Raw genomic sequence first — 12,731 nt, 5'->3', positions numbered from 1 at the left:
AATACATGGATCAATTCCCCTTGGAGACAATGGCAGCTTTAGGAGGTAGACTCATCATATCCATGTTCACTTCCCTCCCCAGGCTTCACTGCTAAATATTCAAAGAATTTCCCAAGCCAGAGACAGCAACCCTGAAGAAGTCAAGAAATTAATCCATGCAATGGAAGATTAAGTATATTTTGCATTGTTTCTCTGAATACTTTAAATACACTTTCCAAGAGTGGATTATTAAGAATTGGAATTCCTTTTATTGTCTACTACACACGATGTCTTTTGAATGATCACCTAGCACAGTACTACTTTTATTTTATTTAAATATTTTATATATTTTTTATTTTATTATTACCATGGGAGTTAAATCAGCCTTTGTCCATTCAGATGTGGATCTGGTTTGGAGGTATCACTTCAAAGAATCTTCCATATCTTAGAAATCATGCTGAACTAAAATGATCTCTTTCCCAAGGTGGATAGCTCAAAAGCCAGGAAGGAGAACGTGTTACAAAAGACAGCAAAAATACATTGCCATGGAATCTGTCATAGGAGTTGCTGCCAACAAACCGTCTTACATTATTGCCCTGCCTTATTATTTCTTTGCCAACCTGAGAAGAAAAGATAGCAGCCAAACAGATGAATAATTTTAATTGTTTGTAGCATCATGCTACTGAGAACATAAGAAACATCAAACACATTTTGGGAAGAAGAGGTGAAACCTGTGCGAAATAAATGTAACTTGAGCTTGCTTAATGAAACAAGTATGCAGGTGAAGCATTCAGGAAACATAACATTTGCAATGAGATTTATCTCAAAAGGCTCACCTAGCTCATTGTTTCCTGTTTATTCTTTAGGCCTCATTACAATATTTATCTGGGTGGTCACATTCTCTGAGAAATACTGGAGCACACACCTCTTTCCCACCATGATCATAGCTAAATGTTAAATATTCCACACAGAGGTAAAAATGCATGAAATCCTACTTGCACTATCTTCTCCCCTTTGTTTTGGGTGGGAATTGAACTGAGCCTTTTTTCTACCCACTTACTCCAAAAGAAGGTCTATGACACACATAACCTGGTTTTGCGTTTTTAACAGCTCTGATAAGGGATGGATTACTGCCCTTTTACTGCCAATGGGAAAACTGAAGCCACATACCTTACTTCATTGGCCTTCGTAAGAATAATTAGGAGAGGTACAGTCCTTCTACTACAGTCTCTTAACTTAGGTCTCTTCCAAATGAATCATTCCCTGTAACAAAGTTAACTCCTACTACATACCATTGTTTCCTCACTTAAATTCCATAATCCATACATTTCAGGATCCTTTTCATATTTTCTTTTCCTAGATTACAATATCTAGTAGCATAATTCTAACAGAGCTGCACCAAGTCAATGGACTGAGAAGGGTATAACTTTGTTTAGAACCACACCACAAGTCATCCTAACCATTAGTGGCTCTAATATGGGTGGAGTGGTGTCTGGGACATGTCTGGGTGTCCAGACACCGCTTCCATTTGCATGGGCCAATCCAAGCGTGCCCGGATTGGGCCGGCCCATGGAGTGCCTATCCCAAGGAGCCAGCCTGAAGGCACGCTCACAGCCTTGCTGCAAGTCGCTCCTCAGCCATGGGGGAGAGCGCTCCTGCACCGCCCTGGCCATGATGCTGATCTGGTCAGCTGCCTGCCACCAACATCAGCCACGCAGCCACAGCCAGGCTGCTGATCCAGCCAGCCAGCCACCTCCCACCAACATTGGCCATGCCGCCTTGGCCAGACCACTGATTTGGCCAGCCACCCACTAGCATGGCTGCCTGCTTTCACCTCCTCACAAGCTGCCAACATTGACCTCAGGTAGGGCAATGCCACACCAGTCGTGCCCTCCCACCGCTAGCGCCCATTGCCTAGGTGCAACAGGCTTTGAGTTACTTGTCCTTCATGAAATAGGCATATTATGTTTCATGGTCCTTCCCACCTTCCATTGATTCCATATTGTGGCACAACACCAATAAAACAGAATTATTCTTAGGCTTATATCCCACCGCTTTCCAAAGACTCGCGGCAGCTTACAACTTAAAACCCTCATATGAAATCCATGATACCCTGGACTCTAAAAGCCCCCTACAATCACAAAAGATGGGCGGCCTAAAAAATCCCCCCCAAGCAGACCTCCATAGTGGTGTAGATGTAATAGTGGGTGTAGATGTAATACAACTGAGCCTGAGGAGGGGCCATGCTGTTTCTAGTGCTGGCACTGGCCTCAACCAAAGACCTGGTGGAAGAGCTCTGTTTTGAAGGTCAAAATACTTGACATAACTGAATAGCCAAGGCCTACTGAGCATGCCAACTACTGACGGCCTCATTTCATGTTACTACAACCTAATTAAGAACTTCCAAAAGTGGCCACAGTACTAGAATGACAACTGGTTTCCCCATGCATCCATATATATTATGGGATAACCAAACATCCTTCATATTTGCAGTTACCAAACATCTTATAGTAGCCATAAATTAGGAAAAGCATCTATTCATAATTGCAAGGGATCTGACTCAGCAAAAGGATTTTTTCTTAAATATGAAGCAATGGTAGGGAGCAAACGCATTTCTAAAATATGTTACAGGTAACATCCAAACATTTAACAATCATTTAATAAACAGAGTGGTTCTTTTTGAAAGAAATATGATCTATACCTTTACTTCTACCTATAAGGTATGAAGTTGTATGTCCACATAAGCACAGGTACGGAGAAGTGTCCACCAGGGAGAAGGCAAGAGAAAAGAGTAGGAAGGATAAAAAATGTAAAAACAAATAAAATTAGATCACTGTCCACATCACCAAAAGTCAATAAGCACATAAGCACAACACAAAAGAATAAACACTGCAAAAGCATGCATTAAAAGTAAAAATGTGGGAATCACAAACCATGCAGCACAGATATAAGCACCATTTCAGTTTTTTTGCTCCCACTGCATACGGGAAAAAACTAAACTGTCATGCAATAGCAGCATGTCAGCAGTACACAGCACTGCACATCCAATTAAAAACACAAAAAAGAACTCAAAACATGGGGGGGGGAAGGGAAAGGGATATTCTGTGGAAACATATTTGTTCAATATTTTCCACCTACCAGTATATGGTGTAGGATGAATAAAATTGTGTAGTCTTTCTGGATACACAAATACACACTGTATTGCTATATTATATGGCCACTGTATATAATATGTATGTATAGGCACACCCATTCATACTAGTGCGTTAGCAGTTCACACATACTATATAAATATTCATCAGTATGGAAAAATTGAGAGAATTAATAGGAAAGAATAGTGAAGTACAGCCACAATGGCTTGACCCAATGAGATGATAAAAGGGCAAGGTAGCAAAATGTCAAAGGTCAGTCCTTCCTAGGCCATTCACTAGGCAAGAGGAAACAAGATGAAAACCATGATTATTGATCAAAGATAGTCTAAGATAATGTGAAGAAAGGCTGAAGGAACTGGAAGTGTTTAGCCTTAAGAACAGAAGACAGAGGGGAGATCACACTCTTCAAACACCTCAAGGGCTGTCATGTTGAAAGAGTGCAAAGACTTGTACTCTGCTGCTCCAGAGGGCAAGGCTAGATCTAACATGCGTAAGCATCAAGACTTCATCTGAAGTTGTGAAGACAATCCCTAATAGTTAAAGAGTAGGTCAGTGATTATACCCATTACCTGGGGGAGCGGGCATTCCCTTTCTGAAAGTCTTCAAGCAGAGACTGGACAGCCATCTGTCAGGAATGCCCTAGATTTGAATTTCCTGCATTGCACAGGATAATAGGAATATTTGGCTTATAAGGCTGCTTCTAGCTCTAGGAATCTCTTCAAATGAGTTGCAGCTTGCAATCAACAGAGAAGTGCTGCCATATGGTATTAAACAGGCACTGCATCATGAGCTCTGTAGATATGAATATATTACTATAACACTCATGCAGGAATCTAGCTAGAAATGCCTAATATTCTCATAGATTTTGTTCCTCTGTAGACTTCCTACTGACTTCAGTTTTTATATCCAGATGCAGGTAGCTGGGGCTTTCTAAGTGCACGGTTTACTCAATGGCAGCTTATCACACTTGACTATCTAGTCAATGATACCAGCTGAACATTGAAGCAGGGGGTGGAAAGCAAGTGAAAACTGCCTGGAGCCTAGCCAACTGCTATAAATAGCGAGGAATATGCCTTGGATGTAATGACAATAGTCATAGGAACTGAGATCAGGCCTCCTGGCAGAAAACCCAGATTGTGAGACCATCTTAAAACTTCAGTGCAGCACCAGTTATCTAGTGCCCTGTCACATCACTTCCTATTGACCAGTGCCATTCATCAGTATTCCAGGCTAGGTGTGCAGATTACACAGCATGCTGTCCATGACATGTTTGGAAATGAATTCAGCAGGAAGCAGAAAGCATCTCTTCACTGTGATGCATATTAGGCTTATGGGGCATTGGGAAAGCAACAGGTAGATCTGGTTACCAGAAGAAGGTATTTGTGATGATAAGCCCTTTCTTAAATGGACTCCGGGGAATGGCAGAGGACAGGAAGGCCTGGAAGATCATTGTCCATGGAGTGCGATGGGTTGGACACGACTTTGCAACTAACAACAAGCCCTTTCTATTTCACGCTGAGATCTTTTTTTTAGCACCAGCAACTCCAAAAAGAGAAGGTAAAGGCCATGTTGTCCTTTGCTAAGAATAATTTTGAAAAGGGGATTTTAAAAAATAGAAAGTAAAACTGAGGGGTTATGGGACATTTGGCTGGGCAAGTGTATTACTACGGTTGCAACGGGAATTTCTATTTGCTAGGTTTGATCCGGCCAGATTTTCACTCAATCTCAGCCAATCCCCTTCCTTATTGCCACCCCTATCCTGCATAGCTTTGGTCCGTAGAGGTCCCATACACTCAATGGTCTTTCATTTTTAACCAGCAGGAAAAGCTTGCTGGATCCAACCCACTCTCTGATATACATTAGTTCTAATATGCAGAAGACATGTTAACTAGCAGGGGCAGTTGTACCTGAAACCAAAAGCTTAACAGTACCAACGTCCAGTTCAAGGCACTACCTGTCTCCCATCAAACTCAATAAATGATCCCCCTGTACCTGCCATATCCAGATAGAACTATGATCTTTCTGTGGATCAAAAGACCTACAAATCTGGCCATAGCAGCTTCTTTCTGTTTTCCTCTCTATATATACATTTCTCCTTCATCTACAAACCTTACATCCCCATTGGGTGCCCAGCAAGAAACCAATGAGCCCATTCTGCCCGATTCAATCAATGTATAACACACAATGTATAACATCTGTGTTGAACTACAGGGACAGGGTCTGTGATTCAGAGCTCAGTCCTTTTGCACGCCAGCCTCGGGTTACAAAAATTTACCTGATGGAACAGTGTACTCCATACATATTTAAATAATTTAATTTTGCAGATTCAAAACAGTAAGGACCTTTGGCTGCAAAGTGACATCAAGGTATGCAAGAATTTGGGATCATGTCATGAAAACTGCCCAGAAAAGACGGTCAGACTTCTGGAGGCTATATTTACCAAGCGGGTAAGCTCACTATGCCAGTAATTTATAAAAGAAAGGATATGAAAAGAAGCAATGTTTCTTTGTTTTTCTTTAAATGTTATATTCAGCATGTCAAAACACCAAACTTCCAAAGATCATTCTCTCAAGCATTGGTCATACAGCCCCAAGTTCAGCAAATGTGATGGACAGGTTAGGTGGGGAAGGAGAACACAAAGCAGTTTTGCTGCTTTGGATGGGTGGGCTTATGCAAGCCAAGCCCTAATTAGGACGAAGCATGGGTCGTCATGGTCACATTCAGTAGGAAAGAGAAGACCTACCTTGTTCACCCATCATCATATGGGAAAGTCCTTTGAGAAAGAGAAAGGAAGGAAGTGATAAAGAAAATAAGGCAGGGAAAAGAAAGACAATATAAGTCAACACATATATCTGTCCATTTATATAGCCCAAGAATATTGGAGAAAATCACATACTTAAGCAGTAAGTATGGTTATCACACTCTGTGCATGCATACACCATAGCTTCCCCTATCAAAGAGGGGATAGTTTGGTCTGAAGGTACAGAAAGGATATCAGTAACATCCTATTGATGCCAGTAAGAAAACACCCACTGACTATAATGGAATGGAATATAACCACAGTCATAATCATAGTCACAGACTGTGTTAAACATATGAAAGGCAATCAGGAGACACTCCAGTTTAAGGTAATACTGGTAATTATTCACATTTTTATTAAACTGCCTGGGTATCTAGCCATAAATTTAGCCCATATCACTGATTAAGCCATTGCTGTACCCATATCATATGACTCCCGTAGCTTTTATTTCCAAATTCAATACCAGGGCATTTCAACTACACACATACAGGTACACTAGTGTGCCCATGTGCACACAAACGCACTCAGTGCTACCTACATACACACAGGGACATATTTCATACACACGCAAACAATAAATATAGATACACAGATACACACACACAACCACACAGCTATGTCCATTTACTGAATATCTTTAATCAGACATGCTGCATGTGATCAATATTTTGAAAGCTGCTGGTTCAAGAAGAATCCCTCAGGTTTTTCAATCAACAATTCCGTGGTTTTGATAAGTGTTTTTACTTCTTCTTGTTCTTCTACCATATTAGAAATTTAAAACCCAGATCATCCAAAGGAAATGTTCATCCAAAAGAATTCCTTTCCAAAGGGGATTAATATGTGTAATAACAGTAAAAATCTGAATCCAAATGTTTAAATTGCTAAAGATTATGAAGGATTTGGGGGTGGTATAAGCAACAGCAGGTTTAGCAATCATGGGGTATTTTGCCTCTGATAAAAAAAAATGAAGCAGATTTGTTTTGATTTGGATCTCTCTCTCTCTCTCCTCTCTCTCTCTTTCTCTCTCTCGTTAAATTGTTTGCCATATTTTTAAACTTCATTTGGGGACACCATTAGTCCATTTATGACTGCTTCTTCCACAGATGTCTTAAAAAGCATCAACTGCTGGTTTTGTTCCAATGAATGTTATAAAAGCAGTTGAGTTCCAGGGATGTGATGAACTATCACATTGATCATAAATACAGAGATGTTGAAACAATGATAGACCAGAGGTTTGGTAGAGGTTCTACGTTTTTATGACACCCAGTTGGGATGCAAAAAGAGTAGCAGTGATAATATAGTAATAGTAAGACTTATCATCTTACAACTTGTTTCCATTGTTAAAAAGAATTTGCTGCAACTAAACAATTGATGTCCAGTAGCCAATTTCAAATTACAGAAGCACTATTAAATAATCCAGTGTCAGCCACAGTTACGTTCTTCGCATTTTAGAACCACGAATGGATTTCCGGAGAACTTGCCAGCTTGGTGTAGTGGTTAAGAGCAGTGGCTTTTAATCTGGCGAGCCAAGTTTGATTCCCTGCTTAACATGTAGCCAGTTGGGTAGCCTTGGGCTCGTCACAGCCCTGATAGTGCTGTTCTCACAGAGCAGGGATATTAGGGCTTTCTCAACCCCACCTATCTCACTGGGAGAGGAAGGGAAGGCGATTGTAACTCCTTCTGGAAGAGAAAAGTGGTATATAAAAGACAACTCTTCTTGCCCTACTTGTGTATCATATTATATTATAGGGAATTAAATATTATAATTGATTGGTCTGCCATGAATGATAGAGTCAGTGGCTTGGATTCAGAAATGTGCAAGAACTTGTGCATAAACCCATTTAGAGCAGTTCTGGTTACACAACTTCTTATGCAACACCTAGCACCTTCTTTCCTATATATTGGAATGCCCAGAAAAAGGTCATATTATGACCGTGAATGCACAGGAGATAAAATACGCCAGCACACATGGTCTGCCCCAAAGTTGTGCATGCACAAACAGCTCCGGGGCAGGAAGAGTCCACTGTGTCTCGCAGCAGCGGTGGCAAGTGGGGGGCATGGGGGTCCCACTGCACAATGGTGGGATAGTGGCATGTCGCTATCCCACCTTCATGGGGGTGGGAAAACACCCCGTTTGGCTCTGCAGCTCCATGAAGCCAAACAGGGCATTTGGTGTCCCTGCAGGACACTGTAGGTTGGAAGAGGAGCCAGGCCTCAAAAACCCAGCTTTTCCTTTGTACATGGGGCTGCCCCAGCTGGGCCTCTGCTGGTGGCCACAGCAAAAAAAGGGAACACGGAAGAATCTGCTTTCCCTGACTATGGGCCATCAGAGGCCCTGATTCTGGCCAGGGCTGGGAGGCAGCCGGGATGGTGGCAACGTCATGCACAAGCAGGGATTAGTCCCGCTGCCCTGCCACCGCCAGCCCAGCCTTCCCACCCCGTGCATATTCAGTCAAAATCCATATTCTTTTCATGCCATTTCTCCTTGTGCAAGAACTCTAGCACAAGCACAAATGTTGTACTAGATGTAAGAAACTAGATCTCCCAAGTGATTCTGCCAGTATTCTGTTAGTTCATGAGAGCCTCTAGGTGCTTCCAGGGGTTCATTTGCAAGTTGTTGGCATATGGATCATCTGTAAATCTTTATGTATGAGCAGAAAAGAGGGCAATCCCCATTCCAATCATTGGCACAGGCGAGAAAAGACTCCTGAACAGAGACAAAAGGTAACTCCCCCGGCAAAAAAACTGAGTAGTACTTTTATCATACGTTTTTACATCCAAGGCCCCATTCATGTTACCACTGCACCTAGCTGTAAGATCTGGCTGCGGTTTGAAACTTGGACTGTTTCTATTTTGTACCCCAAGAAAGACTGATAGACAACACTGCCCGAAGGATGTACAAATGGAAAGACAAAATGAGACCGAGAAACCGTATGCTGTGAACAGATACAACTAGGCTTACCAACTGGCCTGGATAAAAATGCTCTTGTCCCTTTAATAGAGTCTTAATATGTGTAAATGGTGAAGATTTTTATGACATGAAGGTGAATAACATCATATCTTTCCTCTATTAAAGAAGCAGGACATTTTTCTCTAGGCCAGTTGGCAAACCACAGAGAAATGTCCATTTTTCTTGTCTTCTGTGGTCACACCTGTAGAGGGGAAGGTCGCATGTGGGAATCCCCCCCACTGATTATTAAATATTCATGATACAAAATCCTACTTAAACCTAGAAGATTTGTACAGTTCCTTCTAGCATTCAGTTGTCTTTTTTGTGGGGAAGCTTGAGTCATGCCTAGAGGCCTCCTCAGGAATGCCCTCTAGTCAGAGCCCCATTATTCCTATTTCTGACAAAGAAAAAGCCTTTCATGGAAGATCACTTTTGACAGATTTGGGAAGAAAGGCCTCCCATCTGTTGTCTGCCTGTATTCATTACAGCATACAGATCAAAAGGTTTAACTATTGTCCTCTACAGCATGATTTTAATCTAACACACAGTTTTCAATGAAACTGTATATTTGGTTTTTTTTTCACTGCTGAGAATGGCTAAGTTAGAAAGGAATTGTTAAAATGTGAATGACCAATAAATACTTGCATGTATCGTCCAGAATAACTCACATGTGTACAATGATCCTGGAAAAATAACAAGTGTGAAATGGTCCATTAACAATATTCCTTGTACAGTGTGAGTGCCAGTAATTTTTATTTCATTTATTTGCTAACTTCCCTGTAAGCCAGCTCAGGTCAGTGTACAACGTCAAATAAAATGATAGGAAAATTAAAAGAATGCAAATAATGCATATTAAAACCATTTAAAACGATCAATAACTAACAGCAACATCAATTTCAGCTAGTATTTCTAATGCTGTTCCTCAGATTGTCTATTGCCAGGTGAAGATGTAGACATGGGGGTGTTCTTTTAAGGGATGTCATTGGATCACTAGCCCCAGCCAAATGCTCGGCAAGACGAGCTCTGTCTTACAAGCCCATTCTGTGCCAGTTCCATCAGGGCTCAGATCTTCTCCGGAAGCTCATTCCACCAAGTAGGAGCCAGAACTGAAAATGTCCTGGCCCTGGTTAAGGCCAGACATACTTCCTTGGGGCCAGGGACTACAAACTGGTTGGTGTTTGCAGAGCGGAGTGCTCTAGATTAGCGATCCCCAACCTGTGGGCTGCGGACCACATGTGGTCCTTCGACTAATTGGAGGTGGGCCGCGAAGGACGCCTTCTTCCCCCCCCCCGTCCCTTTACTTCATCCCCCCCCCAGCCCTTTACAACACACTTCATTGTTGTGGCATGTCTGTATCTTATTTTGAAGGGATGTTTAAACATTACCATAGCGATCAGAGAGCGCTAGGGCAGTGGTTGAGAGTAGAGGAGTAAACTAACCCCCCCCCACCGGGCCTCAGTAAAAGGCGTTGAGTGGTCCCCGGTGATAAAAAGGTTGGGGACCACTGCTCTAGAGAATATAGTCAAAGAGGTTGTCCTTCAGGTATGCTGGGCCCAGCCCCGGATGACAGTAAAGGTGAGTACCAATATCTTAAACTTGATCCTGAATTCAAATGGAAGCCAGTGTAGCTTCCAAAACACATGTCAAATATGGGCTCTTTATGATGTTCCTGTGAGGACTATGTTCTGGACAAGGTGCAAAGTGGTTTTTAATGTTTTAATGTACTAACTTTGTATTAAATGCAAGGGTGCCATATAAATTTTATAATAAGTAAAAATGATCTGAGTTGTCCATCTGAAGTCCTTGGCACTTTATTTTAACTTTAATTTGGATCTGAATGAGAAAGCACAAAATTAACACTGACCTTCATGCTTGAAAGCAGATGCATCTATTAAGACAATGTGACCTTTGGAGGCAGGGCAGCCTAAATCTCAGAGTTTGCAGCACAATGTGATTGCCACTTATTCATAAATTCTTTTAAAAGGTTAGTTTTAATTGCATTAAGTACCATTTCCAGGAATTAAAGTTGTCTCTCTTTTTTTTGGGGGGGGGGGGGAGGTAGAAGTGTACAGTTCCACTTTTCATGTGAAAGTAAAGAATTAAGTGTTGCTAATTGCACAAAGTGCTTAAGGGCCAACCCTGGATCTCCATGAAGCCAGAAGGACATTTTAAAAAGTAGCGTCACAGCACAATTACATGCAAAGCACGATGTAATTAAACAGTGGCCCTCATGTTTGAGGACTTATTAGGGGGCACTTTGGTGGGGTGGGGTAGTTACAATGGAAACCTTGGAACTATGGTCCTTTTTATGGTGGTTAATTATGCTCGGGCTCTTAGTACTTAAAGAGCAGGAAAATTAAAACCACTAAACATAAAGGAGTAGGAGAAATGTATTTTAAAAAACAGCTTAAAATGACAATAGATTGAAGCTGTGACGGACGATAGATTCTTTTTGTTCTTCTTAATTATAGCTTGTCCTGTTGCACTCAGCCAGTGCTACATTGGGGAGAGGGTTTTTTTGTGTATCGACTGGAACAAAAAGACTGTGTTAGCATGATGGAAGACGAATGGTTCCATTTAGGCCCAAAGGCTGCCATTTCTACCTCGGAAAGGCAGCAGGAAAGAATTACAAAACGTAACAAACAACACAGCAAGAATTGGGCTTTATTCCTCAATGCACTGCCTGCCATGCTTGCTTGGATTCTTTCCATCAAACAGGGATGGGAATTGCTTTTAATGCAAACTGGTGGTTTACCTGAAAGTTCCCTAACTAAACTCAGGATTTCAAAAATATAAGTGCAGTTCCTTAGCTCTAATACACAAGTATTTAAAAAAGAGGAGAAAGAATCTCACCAGCCTCACAGAACTTCATCATAAATTAAAAGGTGGAGACTTTGTGACAGAAATACAGCTAAACAAACATGTTCCCTTAGAGTCTGGATTATGTTGAGGAGACTGTATGCACAGATAGAAAGGACGTCTTCTTTGAGTGGCAGACAAATACTGTGCTGAGGATTCCCCTCTGTGGTTGCAGGGAGGTGGGATTATTTGATTATTAGGGATAGAGAGAGAGGGATCTGCCATAGGTAACCGCATGGTGACTTGCCAGTCTGGTGCAAAGGTTGAGGGCATCATGTGCTTTTTAAATAGGTTGATAGTGCTATGGAGAAGTCAGAAGTTATGGAGGAAGTTGGCACCAGTGACTCTAGAAAATGTAATTGTGTGGTCATGCCAGAAAAATTCTTTTTCCTAGGGAAACAGTTAAAGGTCAGGACCTCAACAGTAGCCTTCTCAGAATTGCTCTGAGTTTCATATGCAGGGCCAGTTAGAAAGGCACAGGTCAGTAGAGGAGTCTCAAGGCAGGGATGAGAAAGTGGTACCAGGATGAAGGGTTTGGATTTGTTAGGCCCTGCAAAACTTAATGGAACAATCGACTCTGTACAAAACAGACAGGCTTTCCTGGAAACAAAAAGGAACCAGGCTGCTGGTGATTTATTTATTTTATTTATTTATTTTTAAATTTCTAGACCAACCCTATTGGCACAGCTGTCTCAGGGCAGTTTATAAAATTGCTAGTTGGTATCAAAAAGGTGACCTCTTTTAAATTAAGCTGGGGGGGGGGAGGATCCGAAAGATGCAAAGGAGCCTCTGGTTCAGGACAAGTTAGTCCAAAGAAACGATTGTGTAAATACTCAAAATGATATTGATAGGAGCATAATAAAGCTTGGCAGTGAGGAAAGGATTGTGAAGGAGGGGCCGTATGTGATGACAAAGAAGCAGAGAGTTGCTGAAGACATAGCAAGGGTCTATATGTCAATGTCTCCTAGATGTCTCCTAGTCAACGTGTGGG

At 41.6% G+C, this 12,731-nt stretch overlaps 1 protein-coding gene across 33 annotated transcripts in view; it reads right to left on the bottom strand.

Annotated features, from left to right (window-relative positions):
• The window catches only part of NRXN3 (neurexin 3), a 1,515,064-nt gene that overhangs the window by 1,366,161 nt on the left and 136,172 nt on the right, over positions 1–12,731 (bottom strand). For 31 of the 33 annotated variants that reach the window (XR_013228547.1, XR_013228548.1, XR_013228549.1 and 28 more), the window contains exon 4: positions 5,875–5,904. The exons of the other annotated variants lie outside the window; for them this stretch is intronic. Coding sequence is in view for 27 of the 31 variants with exons in the window: in XM_077323384.1 (XP_077179499.1) it covers positions 5,875–5,904 (30 nt within the window). In the remaining 4 variants the exon portion in view is untranslated. The remainder of the gene's footprint in view (positions 1–5,874; positions 5,905–12,731) is intronic. 33 annotated transcript variants of the gene reach the window in all.

Source organism: Paroedura picta, chromosome 2 (genome assembly GCF_049243985.1).
Source record: "Paroedura picta isolate Pp20150507F chromosome 2, Ppicta_v3.0, whole genome shotgun sequence".
NCBI lineage: Eukaryota > Metazoa > Chordata > Lepidosauria > Squamata > Gekkonidae > Paroedura > Paroedura picta.
This window is presented reverse-complemented; position numbering and strand designations above follow the sequence as displayed.